Here is a 22,972-nt window from a genome sequence, read left to right as displayed (position 1 = left end):
TAACTTTAATCCATCATTTGTATACATCGTTCTTGACGGTACGGTATAAAAAATATCAACTGTTAATGGCGCCTTGCTAGGTAGCAGCCATTGACTTAGCTGAAGGCTATTCTATCTTCTCTGCAAATAAGCGAGGCTTCGTCAGTGTTGCATCGCTAGCTAAGTCGTCCGTACAACTGGGGCGAGTGCTAATAAGTCTCTCGAGACCTGCCGTGTGGTGGCGCTCGGTCTGCGATCACTGACAGTGGCGACACGCGGGTCCGACATGTACTAATGGACCGCGGCCGATCTAAAGCTACCACCTAGCAAGTGTGGTGTCACCACAGTTACATTACTGGTTTCAACGACCTACATAGTCATTTTCAAATGTAAAACAGCAGTTGAATATTTATATAATGTACAACTGATAATTTACATTTGAAAATGATGACACAGTTCGTTGAAACTAGTAAAATAACCCCTACTTGTTACAGAAAAAAATTTTATGTACTGTGACTATGGCTTCAGTATTGTAGAGTCAGAAAAAACATTTAAATAATAAGCCATTGTTGCAAAACACTGACACAAATTATTTACAGAAGAGTTGAAAAACTAGCAGAAGCTGATTTTGGGGAAGATCAGTTCGGATTCTACAAAAAAAAAAAAGGGGTGGGAACACACAAGTTAATACTGACTCCACAATATGTCTCACAATATAGTTTACAGAAAGGCAAACTTGCCTTTATATCATCTGCTTTTCAAGACACTATCCATGCTACTCAACTGCTCTTCCAAGTCCTTTACTGTGTCTGATAGACTTGCAACGCTGTTGACAAACCTGAAAGTTTTAATTTCTTCTCTCTGAAACCGAATTCATTTTTCCAAATTTCTTGCTCACTTGAGTATTTTGAGGGTAGTGTACAACACTGTCTCACTGTTTCCCTTCCAAGTTCTTCAACTGTGGTAAGTGCACCCTGGTTTCTACATGAGGTGTGTAAGACCTTTTGCTCAGTGACTTTACTCCAAAATTTCAATGTGTGTATTGCAGTCAACATCGCCAAAAGCTTTCTCTAAGGCTACAATTCCTATAAAGCCAGGTTTTTTCTTTAAGCTGTATTGTGAGGCATGTCGTACAGTCAGTATTAACTCAAGTGTTCGTAATTTTTCACCAAACTGACCTTCTCCGAAGCCGGCTTCTACCCGTTTCCCACTCTTCTGTAAATAATTCGTGTCCGTATTTTGTAACAATAACTAATTACACTGAATGTTTGGTAATATTCACACATCTCAGCACTTGCTGTCTTTGAAGTCGGAATTGTTACTTTGTTCCTGAAGTCTGAGGATATATAGTATGAGTAGAATACATATGGGAGTTTCTGGACAAAAGAGAATATTTTTTAAAAAATTCCTTAATATAAAGCAAGACTACAGTTCTGTTGACTTCCCATTTAAAAATTTATGTGTATCCACAAATAACATTTTCATTGATTTAAAATATATTCATTGACAAAAATAATTTTCTGTAATGAAAAAAATAATAATTTTAGTGCAACAATGTCAAAGAGTAGTTTTTATATTTATCATCTAAAAGTAATAAAACAGTTGCACCATGTTTAGTTATAAAAAGTTCAACATTTGAAATGTAAGATATTAACCTCTGCATAACCATTACTAGATTTTTAAATGAAGTTGTTCATGCTCATCTTGTCTTTTTCTATATAAACTGAATTTTTTAAAACATAAATTTTTGAATAAAAAAATCTCTAAAACCACTGTAAGCTATTAAAAAGGTGGAGAGAGGGAAATGTAGACTCCACAATCCTTGAGCAAAAAAAAAAAACCTTCATTTCTTGCAATTTTGACATAGATTTTTGTAATCTAACACAACCAAATAAAAAGATTCATTCAACTCGTTTAAAAAAATAGATTTAGTTTAGAAAACAACGAAAATAAAGTAAGGTATGCTAAATTAGATTAATTAGGGTTATCTTGTAAAAATTTTTTTCTATTTAAACCAGAAAAATTCGGTAGTTTGTATTTCCAAGAAAGAAATTGGATTTTTTTCATTTTCTGTAGATATAACAAGATCACAAATTTTACCTTCTTTTGGAAGTGTGCTATTATCATTATTAGTAGACTGTCAAAGAACAGAATCATCCTGATCTTTTTCTTGAACTCCAAGTAAAAACAAAAAAAGAACTAGTAACGTCTTTCCCAAATTATATCCTTAAAAAAAATTACCAAATAATTGTAATGGTCAAATTACTTCACTTTCTTTCTTCTCTAATTATAAAGACCTCCATCACTGCTGAAAACAGTCGATTTTTCATTGCCTTTCAATACGTCCAGTTGAGTGTGGCAGTTACATTAGAAAAGTAAGACTATCTTAATTATGAAAATGCTCAAGGCGCTGTCAACTTTTTAAATATTCTTAACAGTTCAGCCACATCTTGGGCTTTAAACCATGTATTACTAGTTTCATCAATAATTATTTAAACTTTTTAAATGCTCTGTCAGTTTGTTACATTTTAGATCTGAAGAGAACTCCATTTTTATACATGTCTTAAAATTTTAAGACTTTTTGGAATTCTTAATAAAAAATAAAGTTATCTCCATAAATGGGAAGAAAAAATAAAATGATTTGTTCATTGAGCAAACAAGAAATTCATAAACAACCAAAAATTATGAATAACTATATATATATAAAAAAGGTTCTGGAAAAATTTGTTTGTAGAGTATATCTGAAGGCCAAAAAAAAAAGTGCCATTATTTGCTTTAGTTAATCTTCTATGCAACATTTTAATTCATATGACAAATCATTGGTGTCATCCTTTCTTTTTTTTTGAGTGAAATTTATAATGGCAATGTATTAATTCAGTCTTTTAATATAATGTGTTTATCACTATCAGCACAATTTTTCATACATTCCACTGTATACAATTCCTACTTAAATGATTAATTGAATTCATTGTTTTACTTTGCTATATATATATTTCTATTTAGTATTTTCCAAATACTGAAATATTGATTACCTTATAGAAATCATTTTCAAATTTGTGAGCTGCATTTTAACCTACCTAGCTGTAAAAAGATACTATTGTATGAAGTTTTGTTAATTTTTAAACATTGTTCAAGATTTGTATAATTATGAGGAAAAATGTTTATATTTAACGTTGTTAGTAATTTATTTCCTCCTCCCGGTAAATTCTTACATGTAATTTTTTTGGATCTGAAATATTTTGGTTCTAACCACTCAAAAATGTTTAATGGTAAAAATTAAGACATTGCCCAATCGTTATAATTATTTGCCTTTGAAATATGCTGTATAATTTGATGGTTTCTCTGTATTTATTATTTGATTACCTTCTTCACGAAATAAAATCATGTAATAATCGTCCAAAAATCCAATTAAATTTTTGTGATTTTTAACAGAATTTCAAGTTATACCAAGTGCTGGAAAATACCAAAATACATTGAGTTCGTAAGTTTTTATACATATATCTAAAAATTTTTTTAAATGAAATCTTTTCCTTACTTATTTTGCAATAATATAATCTTTATCACAAATATTTTATTAAGTCTTGAGTAGAAACATTTTTGTTTTATGTAAGACCTTTTTAATTATTAAATTTAAACCCTTTAAAATTGTTGCTGTTTCTCTAAACAGTTCTTTAGTAAGATAATTTATGAATACTTGAGGCCATATATTTAAACATATCAAAAAAAAAACAAAACCTTAATCATGATCCATCTTCAACCTTTTTACTGACTGAAACAGACTTTTGAAATAACATTAATATATTCTTATGCAAATGAACGTCGTAATTTGTTAAATTATGAATATAAACTGAAATAAAATTAGGGTTTTCATATTTAAGATTCAATCTTTGTGAAGACGTTCATGATATTTTCCCCTAAAATGACGGACATCTCTCTTACTTTTGTCACCAACAGTAATTTTTCTTGTCTCATCATTTGTATGTTTCGAATATATATTTAGGCAGTTACTCTAGATTTTTGTTTTAATATTTCAATGAATATTTTTGCTGCATCTTTACCTGTACCTGTAACAAGATTTTTATAGTCACCATTAGAATATTTACATAGCTAAATGAAAATGGTGATTGTTTTTTAATATAGGCCTTCTTCAGAATTGACAAGTGTTAACATTGTTTTAAAAGTCATCCAAAACCTAAATAAATTACAAAACACACCCGTAATCAAATATTTCAATTTTTTCACCATGTACAAGCATATCGATTTGTACTTCTTTATGTTCTTTGCAATCGTTTTCGTAATTGCCTTATTTTTCATAAGAATAAAAACTTCTTAAACATGTGTCACAAGGATGAATTTTCGATTTGTGTTTGGGATTTAATTAATCTGGACACTTCTTTATTCCAAACAAATGGGAATTAGTTCCTTTCCAAATTAAAAGAAGAGTAACGTTTCTCCTGTTTATGTATAACTTCATTATCATCCAAAAAATAAACATTATTTTAAATGTTTGACCTTTTCTAATTCTGGTAACCCAGGTAATTAAACACGAAAATTAATTTACTCTTTTTCTAAGATTTCATCTAATTCTAATCCCATTTGTTATAATTTCAACTCTTCTACATGATCATTTGCTGGCTATAAAGGTGACTGTATTGAATAATGAAAACACTTTTGACCCACATTTTTAACATTAATTATAGCTTTTTTATTTCTTTTCGTGAACTGATATAAGAAGGAATTGGATTGTGTCTGTTGAAACTTAATTCAAAACTATTTATATAAAATAAAGACCAATCAGATTTTTTTCCTTTGCATTTCTTCAATTTCTGTTAATAGTTCATTTGTTGACTTTTTGATATTAATCTTCTAAATTAGTTGTTCTTAATAAAACATTACTTGTTTTAAAATTAAATTCTTGTCTTTTGAAATGAGATTACAATTTCATGTTTGAATTGACGGCTCCTAAATTTATTGATTACTACTACTTTCATCTGATTAAAAGATTCTTGTGGTTCAACAATGTTATTAATTTCGTAAGTAATTATTTTTGTTTTAAAAGGAAAAGCTTATGTATTCTTTTAGTTGATTTTAAAAAGTAATTTTCTGGAAGTTTGAAACCAGGTAAATTTTTCTGGTAGTTTCTTTGTTTAATTGCATGATATTTCTGTACTAGAAACATTTGAAAATTATCCCCATTATCGATGTTATTACTCTTAACCTCACATCTATTGATACTATCGATTCAGTGTTGTTTATTAAGTTTCAAAAAATGTTGCGAAGTTTTCGATTTACAGATTTCATGAAGTTTCTTCGAATATTTATTATTCAATTCGTTATTATTAATATTGCGAATAACAGCGATTAATTTTTTTATTTAGTTCAGAATAATTTTATCATTTTTCAAAGTTCTTTTATATCATAGATCTCATTTCTTTCATTAAAATAATCAATAAATTCCTATAGATTTGGTTCAGTTGCATTTGAATAACCAATTTCATCACACCAATCTTCTGAATCAGTGTAACATAATCCACATTTCCCTTTATTATAATTTCCTAAGTTTTGAAATAGCTCAGCTTTCGAATATATTTTGTTTTTATTTATATGGAAAAACTTTGCATTTTAAAAAATTAAAACAATTATGATTGACATACATTTTAATTAAAAATTCAACCACTGATATATAAAGAGAAACATTTATTACATTAAATTTAAAAAAAATGAAAATTTCGTTCACAGATATAGATCAATTTTTAAATGAGGCTGTGTGTTGTTGTTGTGGTCTTCAGTCCTGAGACTGGTTTGATGCTACTCCATCCTGTGCAAGCTTCTTCATCTCCCAGTACCTACTGCAACCTACATCCTTCTGAATCTGCTTAGTGTATTCATCTCTTGGTCTCCCTCTACGATTTTTACCCACCACGCTGCCCTCCAATGCTAAATTTGTGATCCCTTGATGCCTCAAAACATGTCCTACCAACCGATCCCTTCTTCTGGTCAAGTTGTGCCACAAACTTCTCTTCTCCCCAATCCTATTCAATACCTCCTCATTAGTTACGTGATCTACCCACCTCATCTTCAACATTCTTCTGTAGCACCACATTTCGAAAGCTTCTATTCTCTTCTTGTCCAAACTATTTATTGTCCATGTTTCACTTCCATACATGGCTACACTCCATACAAATACTTTCAGAAACGATTTCCTGAGACTTAAATCTATACTCAATGTTAAGAAATTTCTCTTCTTCAGAAACGCTTTCCTTGCCATTGCCAGTCTACATTTTATATCCTCTCTACTTCGACCATCATCAGTTATTTTGCTCCCCAAATAGCAAAACTCCTTTACTACTTTAAGTGTCTCATTTCCTAATCTAATGCCCTCAGCATCACATGATTTAATTTGACTACATTCCTTTATCCTCGTTTTGCTTTTGTTGATGTTCATCTTATATCCTCCTTTCAAGACACTGTCCATTCCGTTCAACTGCTCTTCCAAGTCCTTTGCTGTCTCTGACAGAATTACAATGTCATCGGCAAACCTCAAAGTTTTTACTTCTTCTCCATGAATTTTAATACCTACTCCGAATTTTTCTTTTGTTTCCTTTACTGCTTGCTCAATATACAGATTGAACATCGGGGAGAGGCTACAACCCTGTCTTACTCCGTTCCCAGCAACTGCTTCCCGTTCATGCCCCTCGATTCTTATAACTGCCATCTGGTTTCTGTACAAATTGTAAATAGCCTTTCGCTCCCTGTATTTTACCCCTGCCACCTTCAGAATTTGAAAGAGATTATTCCAGTCAACATTGTCAAAAGCTTTCTCTAAGTCTACAAATGCTAGAAACGTAGGTTTGCCTTTTCTTAATCTTTCTTCTAAGGTAAGTCGTAAGGTTAGTATTGCCTCACGTGTTCCAACATTTGTATGGAATCAAAACTGATCTTCCCCTACGTCTGCTTCTACCAGTTTTCCCATTTGTCTGTAAAGAATTCGTGTTAGTATTTTACAGCCGTAACTTATTAAACTGATAGTTCGGTAATTTTCACATCTGTCAACACCTGCTTTCTTTGGGATTGGAATTATATTATTCTTGATGTCTGAGGGTATTTTGCCTGTCTCATACATCTTGCTCACCAGATGGTAGAGTTTTGTCAGGACTGTGGGTCTACCAATCAGTAGTTCTAATGGAATGTTGTATACTCCCGCGGCCTTGTTTCGACTCAGGTCTTTCAGTGCTCTGTCAAACTCTTCACGCAGTATCGTATCTCCCATTTCATCTTCATCTACATCCTCTTCCATTTCCATAATATTGTCCTCAACTACATCGCCCTTGTATAAACCCTCTATATACTCCTTCCACCTTTCTGCCTTCCCTTCTTTGCTTAGAACTGGGTTGCCATCTGAGCTCTTGATATTCATACAAGTGGTTCTCTTTTCTCCAAAGGTCTCTTTAATTTTACTGTAGGCAGTATCTATCTTACCCCTAGTGAGACAAGCCTCTACATCCTTACATTTGTCCTCTAGCCATCCCTGCTTAGCCATTTTGCACTTCTTGTCGATATCATTTTTGAGATGCTTGTATTCCTTTTTGCCTGCTTCATTTACTGCATTTTTATATTTTTTCCTTTCATCAATTAAATTCAATATTTCTTCTGTTACCCAAGGATTTCTTTTAACCCTCGTCTTTTTACCTACTTGATCCTCTGCTGCCTTCACTACTTCATCCCTCAGAGCTACCCATTCTTCTTCTACTGTATTTCTTTCCCCCATTCCTGTCAATTGTTCCCTTATGCTCTCCCTGAAACTCTGTACAACCTCTGGTTCTTCCAGTTTATCCAGGTCCCATCTCCTTAAATTCCCGCCTTTTTGCAGTTTCTTCAGTTTCAATCTGCAGTTCATAACCAATAGATTGTGGTCAGAATCCACATCTGCCCCTGGAAATGTCTTACAATTTAAAACCTGGTTCCTAAATCTCTGTCTTACCATTATATAATCTATCTGATACCTTTTAGTATCTCCAGGGTTCTTCCATGTATACAGCCTTCCTTTTATGATTCTTAAACCAAGTATTAGCTATGACTATGTTATGCTCTGTGCAAAATTCTACAAGGCGGCTTCCTCTTGCATTTCTTCCCCCCCAATCCATATTCACCTACTATGTTTCCTCCTCTCCCTTTTGCTACTGATGAATTCCAGTCACCCATGACTATTAAATTTTCGTCTCCCTTCACTACCTGAATAATTTCTTTTATCTCGTCATACATTTCATCAATTTCTTCATCATCTGCAGAGCTAGTTGGCATATAAACTTGTACTACTGCAGTAGGCATGGGCTTTGTGTCTATCTTGGCCACAATAATGCGTTCACTATGCTGTTTGTAGTAGCTAACCTGCACTCCTATTTTCCTATTCATTATTAAACCTACTCCTGCATTACCCTTATTTGATTTTGTATTTATAAATAATAATAATAAACCTAAAAGCTCGTTTTACATTAGGGAATTTTTATAAAGCTTCTCTTTGGTCCAGAAACACAATACATATGCTACTATCTTGCCTGCTAGGCTTTACATATGTAAAGTTAAAATGTACAGAGAGCAGACTTATCACTGCACTGTATCATGCATGTTAAACCTAAATAACATGCTAGTCATGTGCTATGAGTGGACAGTGGTTTTGCACGTGTCAGTACTACCCTTCACAGGAGCTGGTGATGGTAGAGTCACCAAATGTGTGCAGGTGCTTGAAAATGGCTTTTAAGACCGAAACTGCATGACAATACAAAGAAAATTTTCATTTCTGTGTGTCTGAAGACTGAATGACTAAGAGTTTTAAAACAGTATTGGTAACAATGGACGAAGGTCAAAATGAAAAAGGCAGAGGGAGATGCGAGAAGAAGAATTTCCTCACTACATTACATCTGGCTAGCTAAGGCAAAGTTGTGCAGCTGCTCTTTGGCGTCTTTTCAGCCTGCTGGCTGTATTGTCGACAAGTAAAGGGGCGGGGTGTGCAAGAGTTTGGTGGGCAGTGGAAAAGTTGGCGGCAGGCAGTGAGAAGTGGTGAGCATTTCATCTCACAGCCTGCAGCCCAGCCGCCAATTCCTCATTGCTGATTTCACGTGCAGGGCTAGGCCAGAAATGAAAGTGACAGAACTGAGAGCCCTGGTTGGTCGAATATTTAGATAAAAATTCATCCAGGAGGTGTCAAGTATGACTCGCACACTGAGCATTTGGGTATCAGATTGTTCATGTACAGATTTTGATGAGTTTACAAGTACCAAAATATGTGATAAAAATGACTCATTGCATTGACTTAGAATGAATTTTTTACACTGCCAAGAGACTGTAGATACTACATTTGAACTTGATACTTCTTTTTCTCAGTAAAGTGTAGGAGTCTTCAGACACATTTAACATGACACTAATATTGTGATTAATTTGTAATTATATCATTCCAGGGTTTTCTCCCCCTTTACTTTTAATGTTGAACCTTCCTTCTTGCCAAATTACATGATTCAAGGTGAAAGCAGCAGTATATTTATTACAGTTTTGGCGCAAAGAGCACACTTTTACATAATTCTCAGATTGAAATTTCGTCATTTCTCCCACTCTTAAATTTATCCATGAACAAAACCATAATTTCCTTAAAAAATTTCTTATTTATAAATAAGTTCTCCAAGGTCATGTCAAAGAACACTTACAATTATTTATTGCAAAAGAAGCCAACATTATACGAATATCATATATATATATATATATATATATATATATATATATATATATATATGTCATTTTCAAGAAACCCTAGAAGTTTTTTTTCATGTACACCACCACAGCATGATTTGCCAATAGTCAGCACTAGTCGCAAACATGGCAAGTTCAAGTGTGGAGCGAGCATTCTGTGTGTTGGAGACAAAAACATTGGTTTCAATTTTCTATATGATATTGATTTTTTTAGAACAAATTAATAGAAAAACCCCTAAATCGAGGCGAATACTTATGAAATTAATACTGTTGAACCACAAGAATTTTTATATAAAAATAAATTTCATTCTAAAAGAAGTAATGAAGCAACTAATTTAGAAGATTATTATCAAAACTAAATAAACTATTCTCTGAAACTGAAGAAATTAAAAAAAACATTGATGTTTATTTTATATAAATAACTTGGAATGACACATTAATAGACAAAATCCAATTCCTGGTTCTTTTTATATCGATTTACGAAAAGAATTTAAGATAACATTTTTTCGTTAACTACAGCATTTTATCTTTATTCAATAAAAACAGCTTTATATCGAGTAGCTTGTGATGTAGAAAGATTTGCAAACATCAAAATATTGGATTAGAATTAGAAAAACAGAAAATTAATTTTTCCCTTTGATTCAACTGATATCCCAATATTTGATAATATGTTAAATATTTCCATTAATGTTTACACTTCTGACGAAGAACTTATTATATACCCTCTTTCCCACATAACAAAAATAAACAAGAAAAACATGCTAATCTTTCAATTGAAGCACAAAATAATTCCCATTACTGTTGGATAAAAGATTTATCTGGCTTAATTAACTCACAAACAACAAATCAAAACTTTATCCTTGTGATACACATTTTAGATATTTTCATTCACATACAAAATTAGACAATCATTAAAACAGATATGCCTGTAGTACTCATTTTGAGTACCTTTTCAAATTGCCAATGTCTTTTCAATGATGTTAACCTTCTCAAACAAACCATGAAAAACCTTGTACTAATAAAATCAAAAACATTTTAAACAAACCTAATATGTGTACTGGCAAAGATTCGGTAAAAAAAGTTCACTGAAATGTTAAAAACAAGAATGTAGAGAAATTGCTAAAACATATGATCAAAATGTACCAATAATAATGACAAACGAAGACAAAATACATTTAAAAAATTCAAAAACTTGTTTTATTTCAGAAAAATGTAAAAAATCATTGTCATTTTTAACAGGAAAATATCGGAGAAGTACTCACAAAGATTGTAATCTTAATTTCCTATATTTATATTCATAATTTAACAAATATGATTTTCATCTGTTTATTCAAAAATTAGTAATAGATCGAAAACATATTAATTCTGTTCCAAATAATGATGAAAAATATAGTTCTTTTAGTAGAGAGGTTTAAGATGGGTTAACATTAAGATTTTTGGGACACATTTGAATCTATGGCTTCAAGTGTTGAAAAACTTGTCTCCTAATCTTACAAAGGAACAATTTAGAGAAACAGCAAAATATGTTAAATATCGACAAGTGGATTTAATAATTAAAAAGGACTATGCCCTAACAAAAAATATGGATTCTGAAGAAAAATTGTGTAAAAAAAGAATGTTTCTATTCAAGGCTTAATAAAGGAAATATTTCTGATGAAGATTATATAATTGTGCATAAACAGTATGGGGATAATTCAATACTAAAAATTAGGTGGTTACACAGGATTTACTATGTTTTAATTTTAGAGATTGTAATGGTACTTTGACTACTGCACCTCCACCAGAGCAAAGATGTGATTTACGATTGTCATGCAGAAGAGCACTGCGGCAACGACAGATTTTCATAAGTAATTTTCAACTTTTTTTCTTTTGTGTAGGTGCTTGTTTTAACAACTAGTTCATTACTCTCTTGTTATCTTTTCTTCATATGTTTGAAACGTGATATTAAAGAATGATTTTAAGTGGAAATTAAAACTACATTATGAAATGAACACACGGCGTCTTCAAGTTATTTCAGTTGTGATTGGCAATGGTTATCGCCAAATTTATAAATTAGTCCAGACAGTGAGAGCTTCAAGAGATTTTCATCAGACAGAGAACAAGAGGACCATCGTACAATAAAAAAGGGACATCCTAGAAGAAAATCAAGAAGTATTCTAGATGCAACCACAAAGACTATATTATAATAGAGACTACTTTTCTGGCAGAATTATGAGGTAAATTTCAACTTATTTCTGATGCTATTCCCTTACAGCCCGGTCTGCCATTCACGGTCAAATTACTGCACTATCTCAATCAGTAATACAAAGTCTGCCTTATCTATAACTTTTTCCATCAAAATTCAAAACCCAATCACATTTTCTATTTTGTGCTTTCATGGCAGAAACCCGAGGAAAGGAAACACTACAAGGTAAATGTATTAAATCTTATAAACTCAAAGTATCTTGGTATTTTCTAGCACCTGGTGCATCTACAGATTTGATTTTATAAATGACAAAAATTGAATTACATTTATCAGACGATTATGATATGATTTTTATTTCCGGAAAAAAGAATTCGAGCTGGAATTTCTCAATGCATTAAAAGATATGCTAGATCAAATTATTAATACATGAACAAATTTTAACCAGAAAACAATAAAATTATATAGCATATTTAGACATAAATGTTTCATATGTTTGGGCAGGGCCTCAATTTTTACCATTTAGCAATTTCAGACGGTTAGAACCAATATGTTTTAATTCTTAAAATAATACTAGATGATAATAAATCTTCACAACACTACTGTGCATGCGTGTTAGAGATATCATTAATAAGAAACTCCCAATTCACAGTTCGGTCTCAGATGTGGTAGGTCAATGATCCAAGATGAACACTGTCTCCAAAGCGATATAGAAATGACCTTGGCGGAACAAGGGGGAAAAGCTTCAAGCAATTTTCATAGACTCCACCAATGTGTTCGACACAATCAATAGATTCATTCTAATGAAGATACTGGAAACTGGCCAAGGTCCAAGATATTACCTGTTGCCAATCATTAGAGATCTTCGACATAGAAGTTTTCTGAGTTTGGTACCGCTTCATAATGTAAGAACTACTGCTGCTGGAGAAAAAAAAAACCAACGTTTCGGCCACAATTGCAGCGGCCTTCTTCTGGATCTTTCTCCAGCAGCAGTAGTTTTTACATTATGATGCGGTACCAAACCCTGAAAACTTCTGTATCGACTGACTATGGCCGCAGAAGCTTACGCAATTATATTAGAGATCTTGTCACTAATGACTGGGTGGAACTACATGATGGTATAGTTAAGACAAACCTGATACAGCAAACAGTTGGAATGTTGCAAGGTGACCCACTGACCCTTTACTCTTCATCTTAGCTACAGCAGACACTATTGACACAATAAAACCCAAGACTGTAAATCTACTCATGTATGCAGACGACATGGCATTAACCTCAGTTTCTGAGGATGATCTACAGGAAACCTACAACTAGTTAGTGTACTGGGCATGAAAAAACAACCTATCCTTGAACGAAGAGAAGTAAGATCTGGCACCTTCTATGTTGGAGAGACAACGCTAGTGTCAGTCACCAGTTTCATGTGCCTAGGCGTTATCTTTCAGTCACAGGGAACAGTATTCACACATCACATAAACTGTGGAGCCAGTGGCGCAACGAGAGCCATATATGATATGAAGTCGATAGGCAAACTCTCCCTGGAAACAGCACTTTGTCTGTTTGATCTTAGAGTTGAACCCATTGCAATTTACAGATTGGAAAACATATGGATTCATCTGAGGAAGACAGATCTCGAAAAATTTGGGAAACTTACGGCTACTTACATAAAAAGGGTGCCATGTCTGTCCAAATACACACTCTCGTGACTTCACAGAAGAGATGCGACTGAGGCACTTACTATCAGCAACGACAGCCTACCAGGACTTATTGATGGAACTACATGAGATGGAAAGATTTCTATGTTACAGACGCCATGACAAACTATTAATGGATGCAAGGAGGGTACGAAGTGACATGACCCTCCATGCATGGATTTCACCACAAACTGTGCAACACCCAGAGGTTTCATGAGCCCAGCACGAGCTGTATATGTGCAGTGTGAGAGACAACATGTGTTAATCTCTGTAAGTTGAGAACAGAATCACTGGTGAAATTCTGTACAATAATTGCTGTGCTTCACGCACCAAATGGCCAGTTTGGCTGCAACAAATTTATTATTAATAAATTATATTTTAAAGATCCAAAAGAATTACACAGGGATTTATGATTAGCACCAGAAACAAGATATTAATTAATAATAAATGAATATGTGTTTAACATTATAGAAATCTTAGACAGTGTTTTAATCTTTGCTTAAAATTAACAAAAATTGATAGAATCTTATCATTTGAACAATCAGATTGGTTGAAAAAGGTAAACTGATTTTAATACAGAAAGGAGACCTAAAGCCAAAAAAGATTTCTAGCAATTCTCGAATAATTCAGTATTTGGTAAGACATATTAAAATAATAACAGTTCCAGAAAATATGTGAAATGTATTTCAAAACCATATTATGAACATGCTAGTGTAATTTCAGAAAAATCTATTTGTACTTCACACGAAAAAAATTAAACAAGCGACTATTCTAGATATTCTGAAAATTAAAATACGCAATTTTCATTGTAATGTTACAGAACCACAACAGGGTGAAAATATTGATTTTATATTATATAGAAACAGCTTCATTTATTTATGATGTAACTACTGTAGATTTTTGACACAAGTGATTATTCAAAAGCTAATATTTATGGAATTCCACAATAAAGTTTTTAGGGAAAAATCAAAGATGCAAATTGTGGAAAGATTATGTTAGAGTATTTTAGTTTAAGATCGAAAATATATGCTTATGAAGTTGGTAATAAAGAAGAGAAATGATCTCCAGAACTTAACAAATTGTTTAGATAATAATATAAAACAATACAGAAAAATGAAGTTAACTCAGGCATTTAAACAAGAATTTTATACAGCTGAATGTAATAAAATTGTTTTAATTTCTTGTTGTTATTCTCTATATTTTTTTAAATTTTCCCCAACTTTTTCAAGTGATTTCGTTCTGAAGAACTAGGAAAATATTCTTCTACAGTTGTTTTAATAAAATAATTATTTTAATTTGGATTATTACTAACTTGTGGGTCATATTTATCAACAATAATATACAGTAAGTATTTTTATTTTACATTCGTTGTTTCATGTTCAACATTTTTTCTGTATTTACCTTTATTAATTTTTTTGTCATACTTATTGTTATAAAACTGTATTCCAACATTTACTACACAATTCCTTCAAATTGGCTAATTTTAAACCAACTCTAACAAATTCATGATAAATATGATTTAAATTTGCATCATCTTGTCTGAAAATATTTAAATAATTAAGTCTACCTCTTCTAATTGTTTTGGTATTTTTGAATAGGTTTTGAGCTAAGTAAAAAAATCACTTCCTTTAAGTCTACCTGTAGCAAAATATTAAACTATATCGTGATTTTCAGGAATGCAATCGTCAAAAAATACAACTGAACTATTTTCAATAACAGTAGTAATTGTTTTAATTAACTTTATCCTCAATTTTTCATACCTCTTTATAAATTCTTGATATTTTAGTTGATTTAAACTTTTAGAATAAATGTACAAATGAAAATTTTTTTCCAATTTAACCATCCTGATGCCTGAATATAATTATCAATCATTAAGTTGTTTTCGACAACCACTTGGCCCTATTATTGAACATTGAATAGAATTTGTTAAATGTTTACCGTGTTTATTTTTTACTATTTTCAGGAGTTCTTGTTTTTGTTTCATGATCTGTCTTGTATTTATTAGTAAAAATGAGTAGATTATTTCAATTAACTGATAGTTCATCTGTTCTGAAAAAGTATAACTGTTCTAATAAAAGGAAAATGTTTCACTGGGTGGTTTTTATCCAACGAAAAGTAATAAACTACATACTAACAATAGAAATTCCTGTTGGACAATACAGTTTGAGTAAATTTTCAATCAAAAGAATGTTACATAGACATTAAAGGAGATTAAAATTTTAAACAGAGTGACATTAAATAATTTGTAGATAAAGAAGATTCTACTGGCTAAATTTTAGGCTTTAATAATCAAATTATGGAAGCTAATGAAAAAGCAATTGCTAATAATGTTATAAAGTTATTCCATTTGAAGCTATAAATATTAATTTTAATTTAGCTGATGGAGTGTGTGTTAAACATGATGATAATAGTAGTTTCTCTATGAAAATTATTTCGTCATTTTAACCAAATGCTGAATTTGGAGGACCGATAATTTATGGGCCAAATTATCCTATAAATATTCCAATTTTTGATACTATTCAAAACTTAGGAATTCCTATCACTGATAAAAAATGATAATTTGATTGACTTCAGTGGTGCTAGTGTAACAATAATTAAAAAATGAATTAATACATTTTTCCTTAATAAATCATAAGCAAAGTTGAGAGTTATCAATTTTACTCATTACCTAATAATGAGAAAACAAAAGATAATTTAAATCTTCCTAATGAAGAAACAGAATTTAATATTGGTGATGGCTAGATTCATCTTAATTGTTCATAGCTTTATACGGCATTTGATGTTATTCACACAGATTTTTCAGCATATTATGGTAAATCTAATTTTATGTAGAGTAGAACATCCATTGATTGCTTCAGCAACTCTCATTCAATTAATTTCATCTGTATAAAATGAATTAACTATGGAAGGAAATGTTCTTAACAGTGATAATGTTAAAAAACAAACACAATGAAGTAATTTATACACTATAATTATCTTGGTGGATCTTTTAAGTATTTAAAAAAATAATTTTGGGAAGGAAATTTAAAAGTAATTTTTACTTAGAGTTCAAGAAAAGATCAGGAAGATTCTATTCTTTGATGGACTAGTAGTTGGTTGGTTGGTTTGTGGGATGAAAGGGACCAGACTGCTACGGTCACCGGTCCCAATGGACTAATAGCAATGATGGCATTACACTTCCAAAAGAAAGTGAAATTGTTGTAAAATGCGTGGAATTTCCTGTTGCTGTTGTTAAGTATGACCCAGAATATTCACTTGAACTAGAACAAGAAACACTGGAAAATCCAAACATTCCAGTTTCTGTCTTTTTACTGCAAACTATTGAATTTGCTGGATTAAATGGAAAATGAAAGTTTGAGCTAAGTATTACTAATTATTATAATTCTGTCGAATTTGGTATGCTTTATTTTCATTGTTTTCCACATTTATCCGAAAATTATCAGTTAAATGATTCTTCTTTATTTAGTCATGTTAAATTGCAAAATATCTATGGAAGGAATGAAGTTTCTGCTCAAGAATTATGAATTCCTTATTGCCAAACAACTTTTTAAAATCTGAAACTTTTAAAAAGAACAACAATTAAATAACGATGTAAATGTAATCCCATTCAATTTTATTGGAAATTATCCTATCTATGTCATGAATCTGACTTGAAGAATGAATCTTTTAACTACTCTAAAAACAAAAATTATATTATGTGCATTTTTTAATTAAATATACCAAATGATACAACTGTATGTATGGTAAAAAGAATTTAACTTAATAATTTACAACAGATTTGAATTGAAAATTTTTTAAAAGTTATAAAAGTGTTAGCCTGATTTCTTCATTTCCTTTCGAAATATTTTCAGAAAGATAGAGAAGATAAAAACTGAAAAAATTCGATTTTCAAAAATTAGAACATTTGATACATGTTTAAACTTTTCATAACCAAATTTGAAAATCTAAATTTTTTCTATATAAATAAAAGCAAAACAAAATGAGCATGAATGTCAGCATTGAAAATCCAGTTACTAAGCAGTTATAATACTGGTTTGGTACAAGTGTTCACTAAATTATTGGAGTTTAATAGTATGTCTTACCAAAATTTCGGCTTTTGAAATATTGTAACTAAATATGGAGAAAAAGTTTTATTACTCTTAGATGACATACAAAATTACACTTCCACATCATTATACTAAAATATATTTAGTAGATGATAAATTAGAAAAAACTTTTGAATAATATTTATTTATCAAGGTAAAAAACAAAATAAGGATAAATTAGTTCATGTTATTGAATTCCAATAAATTTTTGCATTTTTTTAACTTCAGTATTTAATAATAAATTTTACTTAAATGAGAATCATAGATAATTTTTAAATGGGGAAAAGCTACATGACTAAAATCGTGTTTTTAAATCTGAGAAGATGGAAAAATATGCCCTTTGCACCAGAATTGTCATAAATATACTACCATACACAAAGTACACAACAGGTTTCTGAACATCAAAACATGTGACGTAAATTGCTGTGTCTTTTGATTGGATTGATTTTTTTTTATATCGACGGGGCACCATAGATGTTACTATATGACGTAAATTTCAACTTGATACGCCAACCAGTTGCTGAGAAACAGGGTTTTTGAACAAATGGAGGATGAAGTGATCCTCTAATGTTGAACTGAAGTACGAAACTCTAAAAACAGCATTTCTGACGCGGGTCTGACGACGCATAAGTCATTAATGTTAGCCTAACTGCCAAACCAAGGTTGGCGCAGCGGAAAAAGTACAGAACGGTAACGGAGAGCTTAAGGGGGTCGAAACGCTGTGAGGAAGCCACTTTTTATCATCAATTTTTATGTTATTTACACAGGAAATATACTGAAATAATGGTGAATACATTGTATTTATTAATATTTGCACAGAAGTCGTGGAAAGGTATGCCAAAGGCAAATGTTGGATAAAAAAAATCCAAGAAAGGATTGTACGAGGGTAGTCCCGAAAGTAAGGTCTCCTATTTTTTTTTATACGTACATAGACCTGTTTATTTCTACAATGGTTTACATCAGTTTACGGCTTGAACATTCAGCTATTTTTCGACATAATCACCATTTCTGTCGATGTATTTTTGTAGACGCTGTGGCAGTTTTTGTATGCCCATGTCATACCAGCTTGCCGCCATGCTGTTCAGAAAGTTACGAACCTCTTCTTTCACCTCCTCGTTGGAGCTGAATCGCTTTCCGGCCAAATGTTCTGTTAACCTAGGTAACAGGTGATGGTCACTGGGCGCCAAGTCAAGACTATAGGGTGAAAGAAGAGGTTCATAACTTTCTGAACAGCATGGCAGTGAGCTGGTATGACATGGGCATACGAAAACTGCCACAGCGTCTACAAAAAATGCAACAGATATGATGATTACGTCGAAAAATAGCTAAATGTTCAAGCTGTAAACCATTGCAGAAATAAACAGGTCTATGTACTTATAAGAAATAGGAGACCTTACTTTTGGGATTACCCTCGTACTTACAGCGTCCACAAGGACTTTGCAAATAACTTGCCGCAATAGGGCTGTAATTGAAGCGTCAGCTTAATTTTCATCCAGCCCCAGCCCCCCTGCCCGGCAGCCGCTCAAAAGGCTCGCAGTGCGTGTAAAATCGGTCCATCGGGTGAGAGAAAGAAACCACATGCGGAGAACACTGCCTACCCCAGAACACACTCCACATTCCAGCTATCGGCGCCATGATGTGTAACGCTTAGTCTGCTATGCGGTGAGCGAGAACCTTGCACGAATGTAAACCAAGTGTTTTTCTACAGCAACGTTAATGCAATCATGTAATCGTAAAATTGCGTCGCTCGTAGCGTGAGGAAATTGCCAAGACTATTACTGCTTCCCCTGAACGTGTAAGACATCAACTGTAAAATAATGAAAGTATCTAATTTTATACACAAAGTTGTCGTGTGGTCCTTTCAATCCCCTCCTGAAAATTCATACACGATCTCAAATTTTCCTTTTGCCTCTCCTTTTCTAGCTTTAAAAAAATATATTAATAAACACAATATACTGAGCATTATTTCGTAACATTTGCAGCGTAAATAACGTAAATATCAAAATGAAAGAAATACATATTGTAGACGGTCTAGATGCCACGACCGTCGGATTACCTTTCTGTGCTCTTTCCGCAGCCTGCACAATACTTTGCTAATATTAACGGCTGATGCCTCTCGCTCCAGATACGCTGGTTTTCTTTTTCCAAACGCCTGGCCATCTGGAGCTGAAACTTGTATTACTTTGATCTCCGGCCAGGCCCTGCACGTACCACACATTTGGACGGTGAGGGGTAGGCGGGGTCAACTGTTAGCGCCACACCGTCGCTGACCAGAGAAAATACAAGTCGTGTCGTACAGAGTAACAGAGAGAAGACGCGCGCGAGTCTAGGGTTTTTCTGTAGGGGGCTTTCGAGAGGGTAACGTCAGGCGTGGCCCAGGGAAGTGTGTTGGGGTCCTTGATAGAAATGTGAGACCTTTTGCAGATGATGCTGTTACCTACGATAAAGTACTGTGTGAAGAAAGCTGGGCAAATAATCGAGGTGATGGAAAGATTGGCAAAGTGCTCTAAATGTTCGGAGCTACCGCAAAATGCGAAAAAAGTGCAGTATCCTATTACTACTACATCGACGTGTCACAGTTGGAGCGGGCCAATTCATACCAACAGTTACACCTAAGATATCACATGGAACGACCGGGTGGCAACCTCCGTTCACTGGTACAGTACTGAGCACATACTGCCAGGAAACCGGTTACTAGTGACTCGTGCGACAAGAGCACCCGGGAATTCAGACTTGGGCGCCTGGCAGAGGGTTCTTCGAACCACCCTTACACTATTTCTCCGCCTTTCCACACACTATCGGCGCGTGGGAAACATGAACACTTAAATCTTTCTGTACGAGCTCTGATTTATTTTATTACGATCATTATTTCTTCCTACGTAGGTTGGTAACAATAAAATATTTTCGAATTCAGAGGAGAAAGCTGATGATCGAAATTTCGTGAAAATATCGGACTAACGAAAAGCGCCTTTGTTTTAACGACGGTTTACCAGATCCGTGGCACTCTCTCCTCTATATCCCGAGAGCACAAAATGAGCTGCCCTTCTTTCCAAGTCCTCCGTCAGTCCTATCCGGTAAGCAATACTCCAGAAGAGGGGGCCAAGCGTAATGTAAGCAGTCCCTTTAACACCACTGTTGTATGTTCTGCCAACAAATCGCAGTCTTTGGTTCGATTTCCCCACAACATTATCTATGCGATCGTTCCAATTGCAGATGTCCGCAACTCTAATTCCCCAGTCGAACTGACAGCCTTTAAATTTGTGTGATTTGTCGTGTAACCGAAACTTGACGGACTTCTTTTCGTACTCATGTGAATGAGACAACTGCCAGATTTCGTATCATATAGATATCGCTATCTACGTCATTTTGGAATTGGTTTTCATCTTCTGATGACTTCACTACACGGTAAAAGACAGCAACATCTGCAAACGATCTAACAGGGCTGCTCACATTGTCTCTTAAATTCTTTATGTAGATCAGGAATAGGAGAGGGCCTGTAACATTTCCTTGGCGAAACGCAGGGCAGCACTGTAGAATTTTCCGCCGGTTACTGCATGCTGTGACCTTTCTGACGGGAAATGACGAATCCCGTCGCACAACTACAGCGGTAGTGCATAGGCGGGCACTGAATCCTAGAATATAGTGGACGTATAGAAAGAAGAACAGCACGGGTGGCCACAGGTTTGTTTCGCCCACGCAAAGGCGTCAGGCGAATACTGAAAAGCGTGGACCGGTTGACGTTTGGAACAGACTCCGACTGCCACGCCGAAGCCTACTTAAGTGGGAAATGTAACACACAGCAGGCCGCTACGTATGAGTCCCGTAGGGATGGCGAATGCGAGGTCGGGCCGGCGACAACGCAGACGCGTCGGAGCACTTGTTCTGCTAGCGCTAACGGAGCAGGGAGAAGTCAGTACGTGGGACGTGAACGCCATACTCCGGCGGAGGGAGCTTCTGGTGACACTGACTGATCCCCCGTTCCGCGACTAGCTCGGGGGAAGAATGAACTGTTTACCGACGTCGAGGGCTGCGTCACGTCGCTAGGCACTGCGGTACATAAAATGTAGCGGGGATCGTGATGAGAAGCAAAATTCTGCCACTCCGAACCTCAACATCCTACTGCACAGGATGCTTCGACCACAAAAATGCCAGCAGATGAATAGGGGGTGGGGGGGGGGGGGCTGCCGCCTCTAGGGAAGAAGTGATGTGGCAGAGGGCGAGGATCGTACTGTGGTACACTCAAAACGTGTCACGATGTACTCATTCACGCAGTGGAGGCAGAGGGGTGGAGCTACAGCGTGCGCACGGAGCTGCGGCCGTACTCACTCATGTGGTAGAGGATGATGTTCTCGTCGCCGTCGCGCGCCTTGTAGTTCTGGAAGGCGAGGTTGGTGGGCGCGAAGACGGTCACCTGGCGCAGCTGCAGCGTGCTGTTGGCCACCTCGTTGTGCTCCAGCCACGAGTAGAACTGCCGGCACACACATGCAGAACTAAGATCTGGCATACAATTTACATTGTATTGCGTTTTACGATTGCAAAACTTGTAAAGTTAAGTTATAAAAACATTTAACAATCACTATGAAGGTGTTAAGCAGAACAGTAAAAATGGGTCAGTAGGAAGTTCGTGTACTCACTGTTAAATTCCCCCACTGTTGGCAAAAAGACATGTATTATGCTCTGGAAACTGTTGTATGTATCTGAGCACATATATTTCACTCCTCTCTGTATTAATGTTGAACGTCTGAAATCTCTCACTTCACTGTTCTAGTACTGGCGTTATTTTTGAAAAATCACAAATATTGCTAACAACAAAGGACATGCTTGTCAAAATAGCCACGTGTTTGACGAGGTCTCTATGGAATACATTAGCATTCTGAAAATGGTTGTTACTGTAAGTTACGGTTCTCCAAGGAGTGACTCTCTTCACGATCACAAAGCACTTAGCAAGCTCCTAGCCACCTGAGGATATTATTAAGACTTCACATGGTCGCTAAGCTACTTCTGTTACACTATAATAAAAGTTACCTGAGGATGACGGTGACTGGTGGTGGAAACTGAGGGGGCGTCCCAACCTCACTGCTCGTATGTAAGCTACAAAGCGCACAGGGTTTACCAGGAGGAATGGCCAGTTGCCGGAGATACGACAGGGAAGATCATTCGAAGCAAAAAAAAATAATGCCCAGTAAACGTCGGCTCTGAAAGGCATACCTTAACAGCTATGAACACTCGCTTGTCTCCGCTATTGTGAGAACGTGCTCATAGGCCGTAAGGTACGCATTTTAGAACCCACGTTT

General features: G+C 34.3%; 1 protein-coding gene across 12 annotated transcripts in view; it reads right to left on the bottom strand.

The window, feature by feature from the left end:
* LOC124719084 (fasciclin-1) overlaps positions 1 to 22,972 on the bottom strand; it is a 656,083-nt gene that overhangs the window by 117,416 nt on the left and 515,695 nt on the right. For all 12 annotated transcript variants that reach the window (XM_047244768.1, XM_047244767.1, XM_047244764.1 and 9 more), the window contains exon 2: positions 22,005 to 22,146. In XM_047244768.1, the coding sequence (XP_047100724.1) occupies positions 22,005 to 22,146 (142 nt within the window). The remainder of the gene's footprint in view (positions 1 to 22,004; positions 22,147 to 22,972) is intronic.

Source organism: Schistocerca piceifrons, chromosome 10 (genome assembly GCF_021461385.2).
Source record: "Schistocerca piceifrons isolate TAMUIC-IGC-003096 chromosome 10, iqSchPice1.1, whole genome shotgun sequence".
NCBI classification, from domain to species: Eukaryota; Metazoa; Arthropoda; class Insecta; order Orthoptera; family Acrididae; genus Schistocerca; species Schistocerca piceifrons.
This window is presented reverse-complemented; position numbering and strand designations above follow the sequence as displayed.